The 27,429-nt window shown below is 38.9% G+C and overlaps 4 protein-coding genes across 8 annotated transcripts; 2 read left to right on the top strand and 2 right to left on the bottom strand.

Annotated features, from left to right (window-relative positions):
• The first annotated feature begins 740 nt into the window (after window positions 1-740).
• On the top strand, window positions 741-1,532 carry LOC136248635 (MORN repeat-containing protein 4-like). Its single transcript, XM_066040399.1, has 2 exons — window positions 741-1,167; window positions 1,316-1,532. Exons 1-2 carry the CDS (start codon window positions 890-892, stop codon window positions 1,485-1,487), a joined length of 450 nt encoding a protein of 149 aa, XP_065896471.1. The 5' UTR covers window positions 741-889; the 3' UTR covers window positions 1,488-1,532.
• LOC136248631 (protein C-mannosyl-transferase DPY19L1-like) lies at window positions 1,439-16,220 on the bottom strand. Of its 2 annotated transcripts, XM_066040390.1 has the most exons (23): window positions 16,047-16,220; window positions 15,959-15,995; window positions 15,825-15,912; window positions 15,639-15,776; window positions 15,481-15,592; window positions 14,332-14,425; window positions 14,223-14,280; window positions 14,086-14,177; window positions 13,940-14,039; window positions 13,818-13,895; window positions 13,644-13,696; window positions 13,562-13,595; window positions 13,456-13,515; window positions 13,328-13,408; window positions 3,092-3,193; window positions 2,951-3,045; window positions 2,869-2,905; window positions 2,707-2,826; window positions 2,563-2,661; window positions 2,476-2,517; window positions 2,399-2,429; window positions 1,819-1,918; window positions 1,439-1,770 (listed from the first exon to the last, which is right to left on the bottom strand). In XM_066040390.1, exons 1-23 carry the CDS (start codon window positions 16,165-16,167, stop codon window positions 1,494-1,496), a joined length of 2,049 nt encoding a protein of 682 aa, XP_065896462.1. In that variant the 5' UTR covers window positions 16,168-16,220; the 3' UTR covers window positions 1,439-1,493. The 2 variants fall into 2 exon arrangements, with proteins under 2 accessions (XP_065896462.1, XP_065896463.1); XM_066040391.1 differs by lacking the exon at window positions 15,959-15,995 and having other exon boundaries at window positions 15,825-15,937; window positions 16,047-16,197.
• On the top strand, window positions 16,188-22,413 carry LOC136248634 (enkurin-like). Its single transcript, XM_066040398.1, has 8 exons — window positions 16,188-16,324; window positions 16,375-16,444; window positions 16,491-16,560; window positions 16,610-16,741; window positions 20,467-20,564; window positions 21,913-22,043; window positions 22,091-22,189; window positions 22,235-22,413. The coding sequence occupies exons 1-8, from the start codon at window positions 16,251-16,253 to the stop codon at window positions 22,329-22,331; spliced, it is 771 nt and encodes a 256-aa protein (XP_065896470.1). The 5' UTR covers window positions 16,188-16,250; the 3' UTR covers window positions 22,332-22,413.
• LOC136248632 (uncharacterized) lies at window positions 22,229-27,429 on the bottom strand. 4 transcript variants are annotated; one of them, XM_066040396.1, is made up of 8 exons: window positions 26,905-27,429; window positions 24,776-24,919; window positions 23,210-23,342; window positions 23,082-23,161; window positions 22,826-23,036; window positions 22,601-22,770; window positions 22,457-22,551; window positions 22,229-22,404 (listed from the first exon to the last, which is right to left on the bottom strand). In XM_066040396.1, exons 1-8 carry the CDS (start codon window positions 27,397-27,399, stop codon window positions 22,341-22,343), a joined length of 1,392 nt encoding a protein of 463 aa, XP_065896468.1. In that variant the 5' UTR covers window positions 27,400-27,429; the 3' UTR covers window positions 22,229-22,340. The 4 variants fall into 4 exon arrangements, with proteins under 4 accessions (XP_065896468.1, XP_065896465.1, XP_065896466.1 ...); XM_066040393.1 differs by having other exon boundaries at window positions 23,082-23,342; XM_066040394.1 differs by having other exon boundaries at window positions 22,826-23,161.

The raw sequence follows: 27,429 nt of genomic DNA, 5'->3' as shown, positions 1-27,429 counted from the left end.
TCTACAAGCAGCGAATGTCACGAAATATAATTGATGATTTGACGAGGCCCAAGATTATATGAGATGAGTAAATGTAACCTGCTGCCACCTGCTACACGGAAGTGATCCTGTGATAAAAGGAGCAATGTAACATGTACCGGGAGGGAGGGCTTTGGGCAGTGTTGGGATCTGGAACATGCGGTGCCCTCTTATAGGCGGCTGTGCCATATATGTGACAGATTTTCTAATTAGTTGAGCTACTAAAGTGCTGTATTTTGTGCTAAAGTGAAAGAATACCAGTGATTTGCACATCTCACTCATATAATCTTGATTTAACTTCTGGCCCCTTGGGCCCTCGTCAAATCATCAATTTTGTGGTCTTGGACCATTGACCTATAACAACTTCACCCTTAACTAGCTAGTAACCTCCAGCTGTCCAGCACTTGCAATTGACAGCCAGTGCTGGAGGTTAGGCAAGGGCAGTCCCTTAGCCATATTATATACATCTATGTCTTAACATTACAAAGGCTGGCATCTTAAAAATTTATATTGGCCTCCTTATTTGGTTCATACTTACATTGACATCATAATAAGGCACAGATAGACTACATAACTCACTTTCTCATAGTACCATGTTTGTCTTCACAATACTTTGTAGCACAGACCTGTGAAACAATAACGTCTCAGATACAGTGGGTGTGGCCTTCAAGCGCTCAACGAACGAACGATCAATCAATCGCGAATATTAACACTTACCAGGTGTAGTAAATATATCGTTAGCAATATTACTGTCAATCTTCCGGCACTCGCTAACTTGATAGACATTCCTCTCCTACTTATCCTTATCTTCGGAGTTTTCCGTAAACTACTTAGCTAAGGCTTAGCCTAAAAATTAATAATACTAGACAGAATGGCCGTACAACTGAAGGTCACTTATCAAGACGGTGACGTGTACGATGGACAATGGAGTGAGGACGGGAAAAGAAATGGCAACGGTAAATTGGTATTTGCTAACAAGGCCACCTACACGGGGCAGTTTAAGGACGGATTCTTTGATGGTAGCGGGGTGTTAACTCAACCAGATGGAGCCAAGTACGAAGGCGATTTCCAAGTGGGTAAATACCACGGGTACGGAGTGTACAGTGCGGCCAATGGGATGAAATATGAAGGCCAGTTTCAAGATGGAAGGTGATTTATTGTTGATTGTATCACACCTTTATATGGTGGTGTGAATTTTGTTTTCTTGTCACACCCACCACTATACGTGGTTGCGTGTCCAAGGACTCTCATCTCGCTAATCAGCTACGTGTATTAGTAATGGTTCTCTTTGTTGCAGGGTTCGTGGATCCGGACTAGTTACATTCTCAGATGGAACGCACGGTCGACCCCGTAATGAAGGAAGATTTGAAGAGAACAAATGTGTGGAGAGGTGTAAGGCTCATGATGAAGTTCGCAAATCTAAACAGTCAGCAACTAATGCTAAAACTATTGTACAACAACTTAATTGATACACACTAATTCACTTTGAGTACTTGGTACATGTTATTGTTGAAGACTTGTTGAAATGGCTTGGGTATTTGATGCTGTATGGTTTGGCAGAAGATTGGCTTGTGCACATTATCAGGTTCTTCATAATCCCACAATTGATATACAGCACAGCCTGGTCGGTATTGCCTATTACACCATGATGGTTCAATGATTACATAGTCCACTTTCATCTCTCGCAGTGTACGATGGATTTCTTGTGGCGAGTGACGGCTATAAATCTGGTAAACTTGCTTTGTCCTGTGTCTGTGACATGTGATGTAATAGGATAACAATGAATACTAGCTGGATTACCTGATCCCTGCATCCTCGTAATGAGGGTGGTTTACAATTGGTCGGTTTGTTGTCAACTTGATTGTTGCTGTGGTTGGCATGGCACCAGCAAACACTGCATCTGTAACCCAAGAACATCATAACCATAGCAATATTTACTATCCAGGTAAATCTAAATTGTGAGTATAGCAAGCAGGTTTATGCCAAAATGTCAATAGTTGTACTGAATAGCTGGACAGTTTGGAAGGAGGAAACTTAAGGCAAACTTGCCACCGTAGGATTTTGGCGAGAAAAGTTAGTAGAGCTAATACAGATTTGTATAGGACAAACAATTTGGCGAATTTTAATTCGGTGAAACACCACTCACTTGCCAGCTATACAGTAAGTGATGATGTCACTATCTGAGAAGCAAACGCAGCATTTGTACAATTGTGGGATTATAATAGAGGAATTGCTTAGCAACTATCCTACACTTGTCCATGGTCCCAATTGCATTAGTGGACACACATTTAGACCCCTGAAATCAGGACACCTCACTAAAGGACACCTTGATAATCACTTGCAAAGTCTACTCTAAATGTAATCAATCAGTAGTATGTACCTTGTGGAGTCGAGTTGTTTACCCACATAACCTAAGTAACAATGTGGATTATGTGATCATCAAGGTTACACCCTCACCAACTCTTCCTGTTCAAAAGCATTAAACTCATCAAGTATGTTCTGTGGGTATACTATCATCATGGTTACCAAACATGACACACCCACAATTTGCTCTCTCAAGTTTTGTACTCCCACAATGGATGAGGCACACAGAGTTACTATAGCAACCATCACAAACTGACGGTTGCTAAGTAGTGACAAAACCTGTTGAAATAACTAACAAATAGATTACAATTAATGATCACTCACTTTAGGACTGATTGCTATACTAGCCATTACTGCAAGTTGTGGAGTAAGAAATAACTTCAACCTCATTATTAGAATAGCCATAACTGCAAATGCACTACACTGTACTAAATGATAAACCAGCTACAACAAAATTATAGAATTGATCACAACACACTCAGTTACCATAGCAACATCTCCATCATCCTGCTTATCATCGTTCCTTATGGTAACCATGGTTACTGATCATGTGATAATTATAACACACTTTTTATGTTGCCTTGACAACACTTTAGTGATGATAAAGATAGCAGATAATCCAGCCAATGGAAGGAGAACTGTTGTAGTCAACTTTTGCACGGTCTACAATGTAGGCATTATCACAATTCTAATTGAAGTACACCATTACCTCAAAAGACAGAAAGTCAAACTCAGCAGCACAAGTGTACAACTGAGTATGAAAGTCTTGGTAACTGGTAAACTTGGCTAGTAATAGGGCTCCAATGTGCACCTGTCACAATATATACCATAACTAGTAAATTAATTGTGCGGCTATATGCTAAACATCAGTTGGTTATTATTTATTTGGGGACTTTGTAAAACATGGAATACAGAATAGCGGAATAAGCAAAACTTACCTTCTGTAGATTATGCAAATAGTTATATTCCATAGTAATTATACTGTTTACCTTGTAACAGCTTTTATTTGACACGCCACGCTGTGAGCACATCCTAGAACGATTTACCTTCGCCAAACTTACTTATCTTCTGCAATAGTTATATACTCTATAGTAATTATACTTTAGTTACCTTGCAACAGCACTGCATAGCACGCCACGGCAATGGATAAACAGCAGCTGGGCGAGCATTAAGTAGGACAAGCATACAACCAATCCTCCTAGAATGATCTACAATTGATACTGCTACAAAACTAAGGCCTAGTTCTATTCTTAGCTGGCCTTCACGTTCATCCGACCAAATTTATTAGAGTCACAATATCAGAGTCCAGTGGTTTTGTTTGTCCTTAAAAAGGATTTCAAGACGCTTCAGGTTTGAACCAAGGAGTGTAGGTAAGTAAGTTTAGTGAAGGTAAATCGCTCTAGGATGATTTGTTGTGTGCTCGTCCTATTTAATGCTTACCTAGCTGCTGTTTATCCATCATCGTGGCACGCCATGTAAAGCTGCTACAAAGTAAATAATAGAGTAGGTATATAACTATTTGTATAATCTGCAGAAGATAAGTTTTGCTTATACCATTATTCTGCGTTTTACAAACCCCTGCTTATTAGAAACGGTATGCATAAAATCTTTGGGAGATGGTGGGCTTTAAAATGTACTAAAAGATCTGCCAGGTTCTTAAAATGGCTAAAATCCTGCTGGCAGAAAACAAAAACCTTAAAAGGTGACTAAATTTAGCGATACACAAAATTTAGCAATTTTGTATATTGGTGAAATTAGTGCATACAAATTTAGCGATTTTATGAATTTGTGAATTGATGTAATTAATTAACCATACATTTTGCAGGTTTAGCGTGTACTAAATTTAGCGAACAAACCTAAATCGCTAAATTTAGTCACCTTAAGGTAACTCCTATTGTGGCAGATCGCCCTAGAGAGATAGTTACTAAGTGTAGGTTAGAGACCTAGCATGAGGATCTTTGTGGATTTAAAATCCGAGGCAAAGCCAAGGTTTAACATGAAGATCCAAGGGCGTGGTATCTAACCGACTCAGAAAATGAAAGTGCTTTATATGGGCACATAGGTGGACTGGATTAGACGTTGGTTTAAAATCATCATACAATGTTAACATAGTGCAGAAGATGGAGCATATTTTTGTCGAAGAGCTGAAGAGATATCGAAGCTAGCACCTCATCGCTGCTTCCAGAAGATAAACACTAGTTAAAATAATCATCTTGACAAGGAAACTGACCAGTTGCTACCATTGAACAGGTGAATTAACTTAACAGTTTTAAAAACCTTGGCTTTTTAATCCACAAAGGTTATTGTGCTAGATCTCTAACCTAGAAAAATAGATTATATTGTGCCAATGAAAATTGTGTTCTTCAGGAAGCCTGATATACAAGCTCCAACCTAAACTTGGTTTCTTCTTTGACTGAATAAATGGACTGGTCGTTGTCCAGAGTAAATCTGCTCGTAGGAATAATGTGGATAGGTTAAGTGTTGCAGCTCAAATCTTTTGTGGATTAAAGGTAATTGGAGTATAGTTATAGTGTAACATGGGAAACAAGCGTGTGATCAAGGTCATCTGTCATGTCAATGGGACTAATCAAGGTCATCTGTCATGTCAGCGGGACTAATCAAAGTCATCTGTCATTTTCACATTAACTGCAATAACATGAATCAGTGCTTTAGGAATGAAGCATTAAAGATCATGTCCTAAACTGAGTAGCATGCATGGTGATATCATGAACCTTATTTCACCACCATGCAAGCCTAATAATTAAAGTGATGTGAACATGGAGTTAAGTAAACAGCAGAATTATGTGGTGCTATCCTTGCATGCAAGCACTGCAATAACATGGTCAACAGTATTTGCAAACAACTGAAGGTTTGAGCAAATACACAGGTACACACTTCATCACATCACAAAGAATTGGAGTTACAAAAAGGAGGCTCTTACTCTAATAGAACACTCGGGACAAACATACAGACTGCACCTAATTGGCCTGCCCGTATACTTATCAAATGTGCTACTGTATACCTTCCAACAGTCCACATGTAGTGTAGCAATACCAGGATGCTATGAACTTACTATGAGAAAAAAAGTTCAGTTAGAAAAAGTATGCACCAAAAAGGTACATAAAACAAAAAAAAAAGTTTTGTCACTGGCGGGATTCGAACCCACACACTACACAGCAGTAACCACAACAACTTCAGGGAGGTGCTTTACCAGCTACCAGCTGAGCTGTTTATCGTGTGGTTAGCAACGGAATGCAGCTGAAGTTTTCTCTACATCATGGCCTTCAAGGTGCTGTAGCGGACAAAGGAACGCACGTAGAAGCTTGCAATAAACGTGTGTCATGAAAAGGTGGCACCGAGAAGAAAAAAAAAGTTGTCATGGGCAGGAATCGAACCCGGGACCTCTGGGTTAACAGTTCTATGCGCTAACGCTTTGGCTGTTTGTTCGTGGTTTTGCCAGGGCTCCTGTACTGCTCCATCAGCACATGGTAGGGAGAATAAACGTCTTAATGACTAAGACAAAATATACAGTACAAGCATAGACACAGGGGTAGCTCAAGCTTTCCTCTACACCAACGCACCCTCGTGCAGGCCTAGCCTTTTGGTGCCACCCCTTCCTATTTGGATGAATTAGATAAAAAATAATAAATAAATAAAATGCTTTCAACGCTTTAGGCCACTCCAAATAAATTCTGTTTCCCGTCCACCGGCCACATCTGGTTACTGTCAGCTCTAAAACTTCCATTATTCCGTATTCTTCCATTATTTTCCGGTTATTCTTGCATACTGACAGGCTCAGTAAAAGCCATCTCGAAACGGTGTAAGCTTGCGTATCAGCAGAGCTATCAAGTTGGCACACACTTCACGTTTGTGTTATTTTTGCAACTTAAAAAGGAAGGAACAAGCTTAAGCATGCTTTTATGCAGCTTTTTATGGTTGTTCCAGGCAAATAATGGCTTGAAAAGCTGCCAATCTTATAATGAAATAATGGAAATGGACCACCCGCCCACATGCAAATATGTCTGAGTCCAGGACGGGAAACAGAGAATTTATAGTAGCCTTATAGAGAACGAAAGGAAGCAAGTAGCGGTTTGTAACAACAAACGTGGAGTTGCCAGATGATGAGCGCTTAATCTTGTTAAAGTCCTGTGTCAATACGTGCTTTGGTTGTTGAGTTACGGACGTTGGAGACAGACAGACAGACAACTTTTCAGCTTTATATATATAGATGTAGACTAGAGTTGTGGCCACCATGTTGGCTTTTCGATTGCCATTGGCTGCTTACTTACTATACATATTGATGACGTTATGGCCCACAATCGACTTTTACATGTAAGGCTATAAAAGAGGTGTCTTTCCACCTATTAGGTGAGGTGTTGTAGTGGTCTCGGCTGCCGGCACTTGTGCAATGCTGCACAAAACTGCAGTCAGTGCAATATCTGTATTGCACTGTGGTCGGTGCATTATAATGTATAATCCACTTGTTGCAGTCTGCAAAACCACAACCAGTGCATTGTAAGTTAGGCCAGGCCAAGTTAATTCACAGTTTATCATCCCCGCCCGCATGAATGTTTAGGAATAGAGCAATAATTTCATAATTCATTATTTCTCACGTAATAATCATTTCTTACGCTTCCGAACTCGTTTTTGTGTATTAAAACATGGTGTGTGCAACAAACGTGACGATTATCCCCAGCCTGGACTCATTAGAACCTTCAATAAATGGATTTCTAAAGAGAGATTGCATAAACGAGTAGCTAAGTATTAACAGTGACGTAATCAAATAAGCTTGCAATTATTGTTAAAGTAGCTAGTAACTGTGTGAAGCTACTTTTTAAATGTTTTTCCATGTTAAAAATTTATGAAATATGAAAAATAACCTCCCACCTGCATGATTTTTTCAAATATCCCGGACGATAAACTGTGAATCAACTTGGCCTGGCCTTATAACTAGATGAATAAAAAATTGGAAATTTTAAAATGGGAATAGGGATCACTGAAAAAAGAGAAGGGATTGCTGGGGTGGTAATGTAAACCACAAATCTCTATTTTGACTCTCTGTCATAAATCTTTAGTTATGCTCTGTCATTTTGAAGTGAGTCAAAATAGGGATTTGTGGTTTACATAACCACTGCAGCGATCCCTTCTTGTTTCGTGGCTTTTTTCAGCGATCCCTATTCCCACTTTAAAGTGAGTCAAAATAGGGATTTGTGGTTTACATTACCACCCCAGTGATCCCTTCTTGTTTTGTGGCTTTTTTCAGCGATCCCTATTCCCATTTTAAAATTTCCAATTTTTTATTCATCTAGTTTGTGTACTTTTTATTAATTCAGTAATGGATTATGAAGAAGACTGTTGTGAATTGCGTAATTTTGCATTCTGCATAGTAACACCATCAACATTTCAGCACACACATAACATGAAACTGATCAAATTGCAATGTGCATACAGACTGAGAGTCTCCTAATATGAGCTACAATGTACATTACTGGTGCCTTTAATAGCTGTCAAATTCAGTGCAAGGATTGCTGTTATACACTTGACTGCATTATACATCAGGGTGAACTCCCTTCAGACTGGAATAGGGCATATGTAACACCAGTATACAAGAAAGGCCTGTGTACTAATCCATCGAACTATAGACCTATATCATTGACTAGTATTTGCTGCAAGTTGTTGGAACACATCATCTCCTCAGCAATATCTTCTCACTCTATTGACTACAATATCATGTGTACAAATTAACATGGATTTCTTTGATTGATAAAGAAAACTGTGGTGAATAGTGTAATTTTGCATTCTGCATAGTAATGCTGTCGATGTTTCAGTACAAACATGAAACTGATCAAATTGCAATGTGCATAGACTGAGAGTCTCCCAATATGAGCTACAATTTACATTACTGGTGTCTTTAATAGCTGTCAAATTCAGTGCAAGGATTGTTGTTATACACTTGACTGCATTATTAGAGTATTTACTTGACTGCTCTATTAGAGTATTTAATCTGGATAACTCGCCCACGTACAATAATCACGGAGCGAAAAAACCACCTTGCAACAAAGTCATCAGCCCAGATTAAGCTTCCTGGCCTATACTGAGTTTAATAAAGACAGATTCTATTAGCCACAAGTAGTGCACACCAAAAAAACTTAACTTTGAGTGCGATCTTGTATGGCTTCTCAAACGTAATAGCATTTTGGCAAGAAGAAACGGCCGGGTTTGAGCTGTTTCCATCCGAAAACGAAATCAAAAAATAGGTCATGGACATGAAAAAGGACTCGGTAAGCATGGCTATATAGTTTTTAGCACGAAAAAGTGGATAACTTTTGCTGTACATGAGTGAAACAAAATAATATTATGAATAATAAGAATAATGATAATATGAACAAAACGGCAAATTTCAGTTTTGTCTCAAATACACATACTGTTTCCTTTTCACTTGATACTTAGTAGTGGACCAATACTCATTGCAAATAACCACCAGAGGGTAGTTTTAAGTTGGAGGATGCTTTCCAAGGTAGTTTTTAGGCGTGTGTTCTATTAGAGATTTTGCAAAAAACATGGGCGATTCCTATTATGAACCCACAATCGTGGTTCATGATGAACAAAATGGCAAATTTCAGTTTTGTCTCAAATACAGATACTGTTTCCTTTTCACTTGATACTTACTAGTGGACTTATACTCATTGCAAAGAACCACCAGAGGGTTGTTTCGAGTTGGAGGATGCTTTCCAAGGTGGTTTTTAGGTGTGTGTTCTATTAGAGTTTTTGCAAAAAAACATGGGCGATCCCTATTATGAATCCACTATCGTGGTTCATGATGTACTCACTGCGGTCTGCAATAGTGCCATATACAAATTATGGCACTGGCGACGCCTATGAACTGCCCACACAGAGTGGTACATACCCATATAAAATGTTATCATTATCAAACAGCACAGTAGCACTGTTTAAGTAGGGATCACCCCAATATTGAACACTGAACAGTGCCCGCCAAAATGCCGCCTCTCATCTTATGGGGCAAAAATACCTTTACAGAACAGTCTTAGTGTCAACTAGTATATTAAAAATGAAGTAGGGATCCAAGCGATAAAAAGTAGTAAAATAAGAGATGAATGATGGTTTTACTATAACTCGGTGGGAAAATACCTACATTGGCATGTTATAATTAACAATCATTTTGTTCAATGCCAAAGTAGGGATTGTCCCACCAAGCTATGCTGTAATACCATCATTCATCTCTTGTTTCACTACATTTCAATAAATTTTAATACACTAGTTTGGGTTTTTTTGGTCATGTATACAGCTATGTATGTGTGACTGTTTTATTAGGGTGAATGCTGTACATGTAATAGAGTCAGCCTTCACTTACCAGGAGCATGTCACTTTCATATTTTCAATACACTAGCATTATAAATACAGCTAAACCAATAATAAGGGGTGTGGTCATTGTGATCAAGTACATAGATTATTAAGAGGTATGCTACCCGTGCTCGATTGTTACTAATCAGCCAAGATTGTTAATGGGTGTTGTGTCGAACCTATTGCGAAGTCACAGGTATCTATCAAGCGTAAGCGCTTTCTGAAATGATTTTGTGGTGCTTAAACATGTTGCTCAAGGAAGGTGTTGATATGGAAAAAATTTAACACCTCAACATGGCTTCATTGCATCAAGAAGACAGACGACCAGAAAGACAAGGTGAAGAGGGCACACACTTGTCAGAACCCCAAAGGCACATGGGTCATTCCATGTCAAATCAACAAGGAATTTAGGGTCACCTCTCGGATTTTGACGAAACTTGGTGTGCTTGTAGTACCTATGGTGCTTATCACTCATGCAAATTTTTAGCTCCATACATTCCATAGTTTCTGATTTATGACCACAAATATTTTGAATATTTCATGAAAATTTGGTCCATCTCTAGTTACAAAATCAACTGCAACTTTGTACTGTGTAAATAATTTTAAACACACTTTTCAGTGATGGAAGACTGTTGATTGAACTTTCCAGTGATCCCTAAATTATGAGATATCTACTTAATTATGGTTCAAAAGTACTTCATTAAAAACTTTAATCCTTTATATTTTGAAAAATGCTGCTTGAAATTTTTCGAATTCTTTTGTGAATAATGATTGGGTCATAGTCTATGTTTGATAAAAATTTTGTGGTGGGACCACAATGGGCTCAAGAGATATAATGAATTATGTTGTGGTATGCGGTGGAATTTACAGTCTATTATTGCTGTATTGGAGTGTACACCTCCAATAACCACTTACAACAAGGCCATGCCAAGTTTGTCTTAGAGTGAAGGTGTCTAGGTGCATTGCAACCTGTATTAGTGACCGCCTGTACTGAAAGACCATCTATAAGCTGTGGCTAATTTATACTTTAATTGGATATTAATGTATAGCACCAAAGCATAAACCCTTTCTAGCAAATCCAAAAATGGTCCTTATTAGACAGGTTGACTATAAATGAGATTATCATGCGTCCATAAACACATTAATGTTATACCATCTCTTCAGTTATACTTTATTTATTAAGTAAAATCTCGCTATAGTGCACTCACATACATATCCCAACTCTACACTATTCAAGTTACGTACATGGCTGCATAGGTACAATAGACCTCCTCAAAAAGGATACCTGGGCACCTTAATAGCCTCATGATCTTACTTTATAATTGTACGTACATTTTGTGCCCAAGACAAGTCTGTGGTTTCTCAAAAATGAACACTTCATCAATGGTCCAGGGAATAGAATAGTTACACTATATACAGTAGATGCATTACTTGTACCCAGAGTTTTTATATTATTAACACTTGCTTGCACCTCAATGTGCGATTTATAGTACTGTAATTACTAAAATGGTTTTTCAAAGTATTTTGGGTTGACGCTTTGAAAATCAGTACAAGCAAATGTTAAGTATGTGGTCAGCATGTCCTATGTGAGTATGTGCATGAGTTTATGACTTGATCTTCAAAGTGGTCATGAATGTAAAGTAATGTAGTAATTAATTTCACATATTGAGGTACAATTAATGCATGTATGGTAAAACCCCTCCATTGCTAGGAACATAATGAAGTGCTCATATTACAGAAGCCACAGAAGTATCTTGGTCTAAATGTATGTGCACCACTAGAGTGGGAGTACAGTGTATAAACAGGTGTCCTGGTTATCAAGATATCCAGGTATCCCTTCTGAGGAATTCTGTTGTATGTATCTATGTAGCCACATACGCTGCTTAAATATGGCTAAGTCCACTACGTGGTATTCAACTTAATAAAGAAGGTATTTGTGAAGAGATAGTACATTTACATGATGTTCATGGACACATGGTGGTCAGATCTGTAATTTATAGTCAACCTGTCTAATAAGGACCATTTTTGGATTTGCTAGAAAGGGTTGATGCTTTGGTGCTATACATTAATGAAGTATAACTTAACTGCAGCACATAGATGGCCTTTCAATACAGGTGGTCATTAATACAGATTGCAATGCACCTAGACACCTTCACTCTGTAAGACAAACTTGGCATGGCCTTGTTGCGAGTGGTTATTGGAGGTGTACACTCCAATACAGCAAAAATAGACGGCAAATTCCACCGCATACCACAACATAATTCATTATATCTCTTGAGCCCATTGTGGTCCCACCACAAAATTTTTATCAAACATAGACTATGACCCAATCATTATTCACAAAAGAATTCGAAAAATTTCAAGCAGCATATTTCAAAATATAAAGGATTAAAGTTTTCAATGAAGTACTTTTGAACCATAATTAAGTAGATATCCCATAATTTAGGGATCACTGGAAAGTTCAATCAACAGTCTTCCATCACTGAAAATTGTGTTTACAAATATTTACACAGTGCAAAGTTGCAATTGATTTTGTAACAAGAGATGGACCAAATTTTCATGAAATATTCAAAATATTTGTGGTCATAAATCAGAAACTATGGAATGTATAGAGCTAAAAATTTGCATGAGTGATAAGCACCATAGGTACTACAAACACACCAAGTTTCGTCAAAATCCGAGAGGTGACCCTAAATTCCTTGTTGATTTGACACGGAATGACCCACATGCCACTGGTGAGTTTGTTATTGTGGCATAAAATGGTGGCTGTGCACTGCTTTTTTTGGCCTCCAGCCTTGTGGCTGTGGTCAGGCAGGGCAGGCAAAAATTCGTGATTTTTAAAAAGAGTTTTATATCTGTCTGCCTGTTTATTTGATGTGAGATGGACTAATATTCCGTAAAGGTGATTTTTATCGCGCAAGACGTCTCCAGGTTTTAAAGGCAGAATTTTAGGTGGCGCTTGTCAATTTTCAAGGGGGATCCCTACTTAAACAGTACTGCTGTGCTGTATTGTAAACAGTACTGCTGTGCTGTATTGTTTGATACAGCAGTAAAATCGTACACATAAACTGTAATATTGAATTTTGAAAAAACTTTTCCAAACCTGGTCTGCCTGCCTGCTAGCCTTACCACAGTTGCAAGGCTAGAGGCTAAATGGTGCATTGTATGACCACCATTTTTTTTGCCACAATAACCAACTCACCAGTGGAATGTGACTTCAGGGGTTCTGATGAGTGCTTGCTTTCTGCACCTTACATTTCCTTCTATCTTCAATCTGCTTGTAGTCTTCCTTCATGCTAGGAAACCTTATCAAGATGCCTGTATCAACACTTGAGATGCCACAAATTTATTTAGCTACTGTAGCTAAAGCGCTCATGCTGATACATCACTGGCAAGAATTATAATAGTGACTTTTGTTACCGGTAGATAGTTGGTAGACACTGTACCTGCACTGGCTGCATGATAGGACCTTTTACACACTAGCTGGAACAATAAAAATCAAGTGACATGCTCCCTTATGGCACGCCTCTTAATGATCTAGCTGTTAAATTGTTCATTGTAAACCATAGAAGGACAAACTCACATCATCCTTAATATCCATCACTAAACTGGTCAACATTTTGATCCCGACTGTCCCCCCCAACACTAATGAGACCTCCATCAACTGTATCCATGGTAACAAGTCTGTACACATGGAATATGTAAACTCACCATACTTAGTAACCATGGAAACCAATATTGAATGGTAGGAGATAATAATCGTGTCACCAGCTGTAGTGGTCTCCATGACAACAAGTACCACTAATATAATACTTACCAGACAGGCCAGTAGACATGATGCATAATAAGAGCTATAATGTGTAGTGGTAGTACATTACATGAGTGATAATGTTACTAACCTTAATAATAAGGTGTTACCAAATTGTAATATGACGTTTAGTATAAAGCTGACCTATCAGTAGTACATGTGACAATTATATAACACACACACACACACACACACACACACACACACACACACACACACACACACACACACACACACACACACACACACACACACACACACTTACACCACATGACATTACAATCAACTGGAACTTGTCCATATTTAGTAGTCGTAGCAGGTAGACTCCAAATAGGGAAAGTATCTGTTAGTATAAGATCATGTGATTTACTGATCACATGGGTTCACCTGTGTTAGAAGGGCAAACTGTGCAAATTGCCATGGCAACATAAAGCACAGGGTAGCAACGGACAGACAGAGATACATTAATCTTGTTCCTTGACGACTCCTATTACTTTGCATGTGTCACATTGTGAACATGGCAATACACCCACCGTAATATGTTACTAAGCAACAGTAGTTGCAATATCAAAAAAGGAAAAGCAAAACTTTCTCTCAAAGGAGGTGTCCATTGTACTCTTGTAGCCTGACAATGGAACATACACACTGACTGACATACAACATCACATACCTCTCCATGATTATAGAAGAACTGTAATGTCCCTAGCAACGCTGCCAATACACTGTCACTAGGGAGGTAAACAATGAACAGGTTGCCATGATAAGTGGTCAGTGCTCACCTGACGAGGTAACAAAGGAGACAAAACACAGTTAACATGACGCCATTGAGGGAGAACACAGCATAGAGGTAGAAATATGATGGCTCTCCCAATCCTAATGAAACACAAGTGATGTAGACTACAGGTTAAGGTGCACAAGTTGATACCATACAATCACACAATAACCCTGAGGGTCAAGTTAGGGTACATACAACCTATTTATACTACACTAGATGGGATTATTATTATAACACTTTACAGTGACCAGCACTGAAGGTCTGACAGCAACATGTGCTGCAGCCTTAGGATTACCTAACCTAATTTCAAGGACTTAAAGATTTAATGACTTGACTTAATGACTGATAAGGTGTGACAAAAAAGAAGGTGTAACAAAAAAAGGGGTCAAAGTAAGGAAAAAAATCCCTCCAACCCCAGGATCCGAACTGCAGGTCACCCAATGTCTAGTCGGGGCCACACTCAGTCTTCCTCCAGGAGTTCAATTGTTGCCAGGCCCAGTACTGGCTAGGCCCACTCCAATCAGCAAAAACCACAATCATAATTTTCATCAAAGTAGAGATGGTTGATGGACCCTCTATTATTGTCAGGTTAGTAGGCATGACAACCTCTCCATTCTGTGGACTATTTACTCATGTGTACCTACAGTGTATTTGTTCTATCCTTCCATATCATTGCCTAAATACTTTCATCATTACAGTTGCCATTTTAGTTGTAGTTTACTGTACCTTTATTCCATTTATTAAAGCCAAATCAAACTGCAGGGCTGCAACCATTTATACTGGGTAAGTGTAGATTGAACCAGATGCACTGGCAAGACCATTTCAGGATGATTTGGTTTGATACGGTACCTGTTTACACTAACTGGAAAATTGCTCTGACTCAAGACAGCTCAAACTAGCCTGACTATATTCGAACTAGATGGCTATGCCTAAGGGTGACTGTTTAATTAGAGTATTAAACATGTCATGTTCCACTGTGTACCATGCAGAGTTTGTAGCTAAGTTACATAATAGATTAGCAACTAGAAATGTAACTAGTTACAGTTCTTGTAGCTAGTAACTAGGACTAACTGTCCAAAAGTAACTAAGTTACAATAGTAAAGAACTAAAACTACCCCAACTCTGGTCACATGTTGCTAGCCATACTACTAACCAACACAGGAGTGTATTGGTGGCTGGCCAAACCCACGATTTATCTGGTAACATTCCTTCCAGCCAGCACCACCAAATTGCTGGAAGACACGATAAGCAGCAGACAATATCACCTGCAGAACACATTATTAGACATCATCAAATAGACCACGCACACACCTCTGGTAACAAGTTGAACCTTCTAAATGTGTTAATAGTATCAGGATATTCTGTGACATTATCTTGTAGTAATTGGCGCAGGCCAGCAGTGAATGAGTCACTATACACAACAGTCTTGTAGTAGGAATAGTACAACCCCTAAATTGTAATTTGTGAACAATGCACTATTTGTATTATAGTAAATACCATTTCAGTTCTGAATGATAATTCTCGTTCTAATGGTGAAAGATGCGAGAAGAATCGTTGATTTTCAAACATGTTGTATAGATGTGTCCTGTTCTTTTATCATATCACATTCGCTATGGGAAATAAACACTTACCCATGTAACACCCCCGCAATTACCGCCACCGCTAACACTGTAATTATATAATTAATAGCCACACAGGTAATTAGTAGCTACACGATACCAGTTATAATTCTCCAATTAACAGTGGACGATCGCTTATCTTCCTGTAAATTCTCTGTCCTACTAGTCTGAATTTCATGACGCTTGTTTTTCGGCGACTTAATCCTTTGCCTCAAAGGCATCCTTGAATACGGTAGTACTTTAATCAATTAAACTGTACCCCAAATTTCAAAAGCGCTGTTTCTATAGTAACGAAGCTACAACAATGGCGGCCGAAGTAGAGGAGAGCATATACAATCTTATTCCTAAGCCAGTCCCTCCGCTAGTAAAGCCACCCAGGTATGACCTCCATGTTATTTTTGGTAGTTTAATATGAAGTCGCCGTACAGGCATACTTCTAAGTTCAACAGTTCCGTACGTAATGAAGTGATACAAACAAAATCTCCTGCAAAGACCATGGTGAGTCTTGGAGCGTTTAATAGTAGAGTGCCATGGGCTCTAATAGGGACCGGCCAAAGTCAATACTGGGCCAGAAGAAGGTTATTTAAGGAAGAACGACCGAACACTACCAGAAAGTAAGGTACAGCTAACAGCATCAAGTGTATCATACCATCCTATGTTTAGAAAGAGACTTCAAATATCCAAACAGTGACAAGAGGAAGCCTGCAGTACCTCGAGCGAGTGACAAGCCTCTAATGGGTACTCAATCCAATAAGAACTTTGTATCTACCAATGCTACCACAGCAATCATGTCAGGTATTGTTAAAATATTAGATGACATTGGTTTTGATAACAATGGCAAATAATAATGTATAAAATGGAGTTTGTACCACATGCATAAACTAGAAAGGGAGGCATGTAAAAAGCTCTTTATTTTTGGACCTTGTCAATATAACTATTTGGAAAACAAGTTGTTGTGCTACTTCTAAAAATCAGGTGCTAGTTATATAGCTGGAAATATATTTTAACTAAGGCTTCTGTTTTGTAATAATGCAAGTTATTGTAATTTCAGATTTCGTGATTGGTGAATTAATTCTCTAATTACGTTGCTATGCATTGCTAAGGAAGCGCATTTTGAACAAACTGCTTTCAACAACTTTTTACGCACAAAAGTATCTTCTCAACTGTTTTATAGTTTGTCTATAGTGTTTCCCCCCACAAATCCTCTCTACAAACCTCAAGGCTACCCTTCATTTTCGTTCGCGTATGTAGGGACATGCCCCTTTTGAGTCAAAGAGATATGCATTTCCTAGTAGCCTAAGAAGCCTGCTATGGTGTTTTTTGGTAATGTTATTACTGATAATGTAATCATGTGAAAATATTCCTTGCAGTTTATTAATATTTAAAAGGTATTTTGGTGCAGTTCCCAGTTTTATCCCTAACATTGAATACTTGTCAGGGAGCGCTAACACATTGCACACAGTACGTAGCCACAGTTGATTGCCGTACTGTGAGTGTTTCCGTAAGGCTCCTTGTGAGTAAATTTTGTTGTCTTTGCCACAGATTCAACAGCAATTGAACCACACTGATCTTTTCCTCTTTCCAGCTGATCCAGCATCATTACAAATAGTTTTCCAGTGCACGGAATGTTTATGGCACGGGAAGAGAATTTTCAACAATTCTGCAATTGACTGTATTACAGCCCAAAATTACCTACATCTATATGACAACATTTCATAGTGCAAAATTTTTCCTGGGATGGGGGGAAGACACATGCCCCCAAACCCATGCTTTAATTTGGACTGAACCTTAGCTACCACTTTTATTCTGATGTCCTAGAGGTATGTATATTGTTTTAAAGAAAACAAATGATGCTACACTCCATTCCATTGTCCACATGTTTTTAGTACATCATAGAAAACTGACTTTATCCGATAATTTATTTCTAAAGGAACTTAATCATTTCCAACTTCCTCTGATTTAGAGACTTGTTTACCATTTAGATAAGGATTTCATGGACTGTGCAAAGATACACCATATATGGTAAGTGTAGCCACAAAGTGTGGTATATCAGTTATATGTACCACTCTGCGTGGGCAGTTCAAAGGCGCCGCGGGTGCTATAATTCGTATATAGTACTGCTGTACTAAATATATTTATATTGCACTGGCTGCAGTTTTGTGCTACTTTGCGCAAGTGCCAGCGGCTAAGGACACCTCACCTAATAGGTGGCAAGACGCTACACTGTTTACTCAAATTCTTATATAGCCTAACATGCGTAATTCAATTGTGGGGCCATACAGGAAACGTCGCTACTACGTTACACATGCGATCTAAAAGCAGCCAATGGTGATCAAAGAGGCGAACACGGCAGGTAAAACTCTATTTACATATATATATATATAAATGTAGTTACATACCTTACTAGTTTGATCAAAGCTTCCACCGTAACAAATTGCTTTTTAAAATATTATTCTAATTGATACTCACCATAACAATCGATTGTGGCGTTGCTATGTGATATTGTATGGTCAAGGCCATGCTTGATACGTAATAATGTCGTTTTAGAGTTCCATAATCGATATCGGCATTCTACCTTATAAAAGAAATGTAGCTGCAGCGTTAGATCTTTCCACCTATCTTTGTCCTTGTGGCAATGGTGCACTCTTGACATGCATATGTAGGTAATGAGTGTCGTGGCTTTGAAGGATCAGCTGCAGGTGAGGTAGTGTGTTCTTATGATGACTTGGACAACCACTGATGACAATGTGAACATGTAAAACATTTATATAAAAGTAAAGACAATGAACAGATGTTGTTTACCTATGGCATGAAAAGGTGTGTGCAATCAATAGTCTATTGTCACTTGTAGCATGGCTTCTTCACATAGCTGGTGATGGCTTCTCTGTAGCTAAAGCCAGCTGCTACACATACACCACCAGTATTTAGTTAAGTACTATGCCTACCTAATAGATGACCACCCGTCAGTCCATAGTGTGCCTCTCCGAGGAGTCTTTCCCGAAAGTTTAGGATCAACATAGTACAACATTAGTCTTGTCCCCCAGACCATTCCTCAAGTGCGCTTATCGATTTTAGATTATAAGCGCGCATTGGAAAGGGTCTGGTGAGCACCCCCAGTCTTATCCAGCCAATCCCCAGAATCTTGGGAGTGTTAATTGGTGTTGAATGACTATACAAGGGGTGAAGATTATGCCATTGCGTCACGGAGCCACAAACCTCTGTGAAGATCTTGGAGTGAACTGAGAAACAGTACTCTCTGGCAAGCCCACCACCTCTACGATGTTTACAAAGACTCCCTGCCACTTCTTAAGTAAGTAGAGTGCTCATATGGGGCTTGTCACGATAATTCCGGGGCAACAAACCTCACTACTAAAGCTGGCCTACTTGGGAAGTGGCAGGGAGTCGTTGTAAGCATCGTAGAGGTGGTGGGCTTGCCGTTTCTCAGTTCACTCCAAGATCTTTACAGAGGTTTGTGGCTTTGTGACGCAATGGCATAATCTTCACCTCTTGTATAGTCATTCAGCACCAATTAACACTCCCTAGATTCTGGGGATTGGCTGGACAAGACTGGATGGGGGTACTCACCAGACCCTTTCCAATGTGCGCTTATAATCTAAAATCGATAAGTGTGCTTGAGGAAGAGACATGTTGTCTATGATAGCAAATTGTTGATGTAGGATATTGACTAATCACGCATTCCTACCTATTAATTAATACATCATGTGACTGTACTTGTATGGTAGCTATTACCACCTGTCTGTACAAATAGCATGTCAATATACATCATGATCAGTTATCTAGGCTAACCAACTACCACCTGGGTTGTCACCGGCCCAGGTTCCTACATGGTGCTGTGAGATGCTATCTTCTTTCCTCACTTGAGAAGATCAGTTATTAGCAGCTTTTCAGTCTCCAAGAAATAGATCAATTTGCTAACCTGAGTATTTTCCTTTGCTCCTTATTGTGGTAATTTAGTCTGCAATAACTTGCCAATAGCAGTAACCATCTTCTGCTACTTGTAACTCACACCCCACCAATGCCTTCCTGTTGGATAGCACAACACCAGCACTGTTATCAAACATTGTTTCAGCTTGTCAAATGTTTCTTAATGCTCCTGGTGTCCATTTAAATGTCATGTTTTCTTATTGAGAGCTGTCAAGGGTTGAGTCAGAACCACAAAATTCTTAATGAAACGTCGATACTCAGACCTAGAAAATGCCCCTAACTACATTGTATGGTTGAGGAGGTATTCTCTAAATCGTTAAAATCAATCCTTTCCTCTTATTGGTTGACCCTCAATACGTTTACTGTATTGTAAAGTATTATTAATAATAATAATTATACAGTACTCTAATAGATTTTCTGACTAAATAATGATTTTAAAAATGATTCAACCATCATTGATGGTTGGATAACTCAGATATTAAGTTTTGCTCCAGCAGATGGCTCATGCAATGAATAAATTAGGGGGAACCCAGAGATGGTGTGATTGCGTGTCTACAGACTTTTGTTGTGTGTAGTTCCTAGGAAGCCAGTGGCTCATTATGTGGACACTTGTAAAGGACAGAAACATCCTCTGGATCCATCAGGATTAACCCCACACTACACTAACAAATCGGTCAGCTTGTTGTGCTTGTATTTAACTCATTGTGTCAACCTATTGTGGTGTTTAAGCGTGCTAATCTATTGTGGTGTTAGTGTATAAACTGTTGTAGTGTTAACATATGTGACACAGTCTGGGAAAATCGGTTCTATCATCTATTTAATAGTATCGAGAAATGCTAGCTTCAAGTATTTGGTGTGTTGTAGCATGAAGCTGTGTACCAAATTTTCACTGTTACACCAGTTCCTTACCTTCCACAGCATCCACTATACAAGTAGCCAACAGCTAAGTTTCCCACCATTTAAAATAGATTTTAAACCAGTATCAGGTGAGCTCTGAAAGGTATGTGAGGAGGAGGCTGGAGGGCAAGGGGCTGTTTAAAAAAGTTTAAGAGGAAGGTGTAGGGATGAATGTTGGCCATTCAGGTATCTAATCAAAACTGGCTAAAATGAAAGGATATTTACAGCACAGGTCTTTATTCAATACGCTGCCTGCTTAGGAAAAGCAGCCAGCAAAAGCAGACCACTCAAGTCTAACTGATAATGAAATTTGATAGTTTATTAATGTAGCTTTGTGTTCTTGGAATCTGCTGTCATGGGTGATAAGGTTTTCTCAGACCCAGTAGTCACATATATTACCCTACTGTATTTAAAAAATGAAGTGATCAAGGGTGACCGCTTTATTAAAGTATCTCAAGTGGGCCTCAGACAGCTGGCTCACGTGATTTTTTCAAGGGGCATGGTCTTTCCATTAGTTGACTGATTGAAATAAACACAGCTAAGATGATTAAGGGGTGTGTCACAATGCTTGATCAATGTTGGTGCTGTTATATCTTATTGTCTACAGAGTTTACTAGCTAGTAATATGCGAGCACTTCAAATTTTTGTGGTGTCTAAATACAGAAAGTGTCAATGCAGAAATGACTTGACACATTGAATGAAGATGACTAGAAGAGATTAATGGAAAGTGTAGAGGGCAGGGACCCAAAGGGCACATAGCACTAGCAAGTTTTTTTATTGTGGTGTAACATGGCAGACGGTTTTTTCTGTAAGGTTTTAATGCTATAGTAGCACTAGGACTCTTCCATTAAGGCGTTTTGATCACATGATGTTTCTATGATGGGAAGCATAGGGGTTTGGGGGGGGGATCCCTACTGTACAATACTACCACACTGTATGGTAGCAGTGCCTTTGTGAGTTTGACACTCTCCTTTATACAAATAATAATGAACTCTTGCTAGTACACTAATAAATTACAGTAACCTAGTACGCTGGCCTATTGTTGTGGTAGACATGTTAGTATATTATGGTGGTGTTAGGTCGTGCTAGTATGCTAATCTATTGTGCGTGTACTACTACTATAGGACTATGGTATACTACCTGACTACATTCAACAAAGACAGAAAGAAGTGGCCCAAGCACAAGCTGAATATGACAAGTACATAGAAGAGACTATGAGACAGGGAGCTCTGTTGAAAGTGTCTGATGATGAAAGGTGTGGCTATATGTAGCATACGTATAACTAACATGACAATGGTGTAGGAAAGAGATATTAGCTGGACTGAAGAAGAACTGGGAACAGTTACATCACCAATATCAAGGACTATCAGTTGTGACTGATACTGTACCAAAGAAGGCCAGGTAAGCTGCTGCTGCTGTATCACTAGTTGTTAAGTGTAGTTGTAGGAAGGAACACATGGAGGCTGAAATGAAACAATTGGAACAAGATATAGCCATGGTAGAGAAACATCAACTTATCTACCTCACACAAGAAACTAGATAAAATATATTATTATGTGCTGTCATCTTTGCTTAGTCTACGTGAATGTCTTTTACCTTGTGAGCTGCTACTCACTCTACCAATACATTGGAATATAAATATGACCCCAAGTAATATAACCTCTGTACCTTGGTGTGTGTAGTCCTTGTCTTGTTAGCTGGTCAGTGTGTAGACATTTCTTTCTGAAGTTGTACCTGGAGTTGCACCTGGTTGTCCTGTTGAACTGGTTATGACAGTAACCAATGGTGATATTAACAGGTGTTGGTACATACCAAATTGTCTTCACCAAGTCCAGAGTCTGGGTGGTCCCCATCTACTGAATCTTGATCATGTCTACCACTCTCTGCTGATATAACCCCTCCAGCAGTAGTAGTAATTGTAGTAGGGTGTTGAGGTGTGGGCATGATGAATGCTTCTTGACTAATAACTGGTTGAGTAGGGGCTATATACAGTAGGCAAGGGATGACATATAGTATCATTATAATGCTAATCCTTACTAGAAGTGACTGGCCAATTCTCTTCACTAATTTCTTCCGTCTCCAATTTGAGATGTCTTTTGATCTGACGATTCTGTTCCATGATCTTGTTGAGCAGTTGATAATTGACAACTTCGTAATTACGATAAGTCATATAGCAGTGTACCAACACACCAAGACATAACAAGACCATTGTATAGCGAGCAATCCATAACACAAAATGAAGGCTCTCCTGCGCTAGTAATTCAACACCAGTTACCCAGCAATCACTACTCACCATAATATCATACTTGGTGTCTACATTGATACCCACAAGGTACCAGTTGACTAATTGTCTCTCCACAAACAGACACTCCACTACAATTATCACCATTATTAGGGGCCTGGCCCCTGCTGTATACTTACTACAAGTTAGCAGGTATGATATCACCATGCCAACTATAAATACAACAATACGTTCGAGGATAATGAACTCTCCCAGCAGCCAAGTGAGGATGAATTGGATATGGTCCAAACCAGTGGACAGAGACAAGAATATCTACACACAACAAATAAAGTTGGCCATTACTGCTACACAACTCAACCTCAATATAAAGGATGTATCCATTCACTGGACTGGATTACTGGACTAACAAAATTTGCTCAAACACCTTTTCAACCACTAAATATGATTACAAGAATACCATATAGCCGAGGGGCAAATTTTTCAAGGTTGAGTAATGTTGCTAAAAATAATTCTTTTACGGATTTGCAAACACTCCCAAAATGTATTAGACTATATGGAAGTCTAAATATTAATTTTTGCTGATAACCCCCAAACATGGAGCTAGGACTCTCCATGCCTTGTCTTGCATATTAGAGACGCATACAGCAACTGTAGTATTTAAGGCTTTACAGCACAAGCACTGAAGGTCTGTAAGACACCTGGTCTATACAGCCTGTTTAAAGATGTTATATTACATAATCCAATCCCACAATGACTCCACCTATATACCGACATAAGTTGGCTTGGAACCATGTCCTCAGTTCTTCATAGTTAAGCTACGTTCGGTTTCTAAATGTATGAAGAACCTCGGTCTTAGACTCGTGTAGCCAGACTATTACCTTTTCTTTTGTGTGTGGGTGGTGTCTGACAATAGAAATCCCATTCAGACTTTCACCAGTTTTCAGTGAGCGTTGATTGGTGAAGCCCTAATTAACAAGTGATACGCAGCCCGTTTACAACAACACTTAAAGAAGATGCCTAGCACTGTTAGTCCTCAAGTGGCTATAGTGAACAAGGTATTGTTAAGTTGTTATTGTAAATGGTGCAAGCATCATTGTGATAAGAAGTTTAGGGCTTTGCTCACTGAAAACTGGTGAAAGTCTGAACAGGATTTCATACCAGGCACTACTCTTTCCTGCCCACACACAAAAGAAAAGGTAGTGGTCTGGCTACGTGAGACTACCTCAGTCTAGGCTCCTAACCTATACTTCACAAATGTGATGGTTTAAAAACATCATGAAAAATTATCTACAAATTGATGTGGCAATTAATGTATGTAGTTTGCACTTGGGATAGATCATTTGGTTATAGCTTGCTAAGGTATACATCACCAACCCCTAACCATATTTCTACTAGCTTGTATAAATAGTACTACAAAAACAATGGACAAAGCCAGACAAGACAATAGTTAGCCAGAGAAACACTTCCTAATGCACACACACACACACACACACACACACACACGCTATCTAACAGGTAAGGATGCATCTTTGTGAAAAACTACATGTACAAACTATTAATTATGAACTTATCATACCATTAAAGCTAGTACCTGAATGTGCCTGTAAAATGCAAGACAAGATACTGAGAAGCCTGAGTGTGGTATACAATGATATCACTTTTAAGAGTTGGTAAAGCAAACTTTATGTGAACCCAATGAATGGATACACCGTATCAGTTTGTACAGATACAAGCTTGTAGTTTACCTCATTAAACTGTTCTTTGAAGGACCACGCTTGTTGTTGAATGTTGCTGAATACACTAGATACTTCTTCTCTAGCAGATTGTAATTGATCCTGCAATTGTTGACTTCCCTTGATCAGTTGATCTTGATTACTCAGTGATCTCTCCTAGTAAACAAGACTGGACTAATGCACCTATCAAAATCAAGCCCCACCCCTTAGGGTCCCCATAAATCTACTGGGGATTTGCCACCCCCTGGGGCTTTTGATGGTGGCAGTTTGTTAAACCAAAAACTATTTTAATAGCTGTTGATATTTAGCCGGCCATTGCAATGCACTGGTATAAGAAACGAAGTGGCCAGCAAGCACCAGTGGTACAGTGGTAGGGCGTAGGTATTCCAAACCATGACATCCGGGTCCAAGCCCGAGTTGTGTTGTTCTTTTTTCCTCACTCCTCTTAAATTTGTACTATTTAAATGTTACAATTATATTGTCTAGCCTATACCCTAACAGTAGACATACTAACCCCAGGTACGGGATTGGAAACAAACGGCATGCCTCAATGGTGCTGTTGACACACTCCATGTCTGATGAATCTTAAGAATTCGGCACCCTTTCCTGTCTTTAGAAATCATGCTCAAACATTCTGGCAGGTTTAAACAGTTACTGAGTTGAATAGACCGTCACCAAGAGTTATTATTAACTCTTGCCATCACTTTCCACTAGTACTCTTTTGCATGACTTTTCAGGCGAGTTTCAATGAGAAAACAAGAAATGGCTGTAAAGGTGAGTGGAAAAATTTTGTCTGCTTGTACTGCCTCACTGGATTAGTCTACGAGGTGTCTGTTTTGCTTAAACAGTAGTTCAATGTCTAGTTTTGCATGCAGTAACTTGTTTAAAACCTGCCAGAACGCTTGAGCACGATTTCTGAAGACAGGCAAAGGTGATCAGACATGGAGTGTGTCAACAGCACTGTTGAGGTGTGCCGCTTGTTTTCAATCCCGTACCTGGGGTTAGTACAGTATACCTATGCCCTAGTCCTAATATAACGACTAAAAATTAATCCTAATTGCGTATCTTCCAGGCTTGGGGTCAAATACATGAGTATTTGTATTTAGCTGTATTTAAATACTATTTTTGAGTATTTGCATTTGTATTTTGAAACAACATGTATTTGTACTTAAATACTTTGTGTAAAAACTTAAAATACTTTCTACAAATACTTCGCTTCTGAAATTTCTGAACAAATATAGGAAGAATCTGAACCTCCAGCCAAGAAAATAAAAACCTTTTCCAGTGATTTAATAAAATGAGTCTGACCTGCAACTGCTAATACTTCCAAGGATTTAAACACAATTGTTGAAAAATACTTACTTTCACCCTGCATACTGTAAGAAGACCCACTTGTGTTTTTGAAAGTAAATCAAACAAAATTTCCACCTTTAGCCAAAATGGCTTGTAGATTTCTCTGCATACCTGCATCCTCAGCACTGTAGAAAGACTGTTTAATGTAGCAGGTAAAGTCTTTCACCCTGATCGATGCCATTTAACTGACAAACAATTTGAGGGATATACAGTATGCTTATAAGACATGTATTCAATAAGTTAAGTAGCTAGCTAGTTACTAAGCTATTATGAGTGGTCAGTTGCTTTTACCATACACTTGAAAGTTTATTAAAACAATATTAAAACAATATTAAAACAGGTGTGTACTATTGGGTGGTTGTGTAACGTGTAGTTTAGATCAAAGTACAGACGTAATTTAGATGCTTTTAAAAGTATTTGTATTTGTATTTGAAATACATCTTGGGTATAAGTATTTGTATTTCATATTTTCAGAGTATTCGTATTTAAATACTTTTCAAAGTATTTGACCCCAAGCCTAATAGCACTTTTCCTAATCCTAGAAGTGCTGTTCCTAATCCCACAACCTTGTTTCTTAACTACAGTGACAGGCTAAATAAATATTTGCACTGTGACCAGTGACCGGCTAAATATCTTTTAATAGGTAAATCAAACCCCTCTTGAGGTGGGGACATAGTGGGGTTTTGGCAAGCTTCTTAGCCCCAGTACTGGGGAATTTGTGCCAAATCCCCTTTATTGCCCCACCCAGTGGGGGATGACATTGACAGGTGCATAATGAACAGACTCACCTGGCCCTTCTCCAATATCTTATGTCGTTCCAAACTTTCCGTAATCTTCTCTACTGCATGTTGTGATGTGTCTGACAAATCTCCTATCAACTTTTCTGTTTTCTCCTGCCACAGTTGACTTTGCAAATAGAAACAAGCGTCTTCAATATGATTATAAAATTGTGTGTATACATCAAAGGCTGACTCGCTCATGTCCTTAGTACACTCGCTAATGGACATTTCTTCAGTACACTCGTATGAACGCCGTCCAGCGCTGAGCCAGTGACAGTTGGCAAATGCGATGGCTAATCTTTGTTGAGCACTTTGACTAATAGTACTACAAGTTTCGTTGAGGTAAGATACAGCCAGTCTCCAACATTCGTCTTTGTTTGCTTGTTCCTGGTAAGTCTCTAATTGACTTCTGCCATGTTCCAGAGACTTTGACATTTGATCCTGATCAATTTGAGACAGTGATAAGTTAATGGCGACCAGCAATAAATAAAACGTCGTGAACATTCCCGCCCTCTGTTATTCAAATTCGCGCAC

This window comes from Dysidea avara, chromosome 3 (assembly GCF_963678975.1).
Source record: "Dysidea avara chromosome 3, odDysAvar1.4, whole genome shotgun sequence".
NCBI lineage: Eukaryota > Metazoa > Porifera > Demospongiae > Dictyoceratida > Dysideidae > Dysidea > Dysidea avara.
The sequence above is the reverse complement of the archived record's forward strand: the minus strand, read 5'-3'. Positions and strand labels throughout refer to the sequence as shown.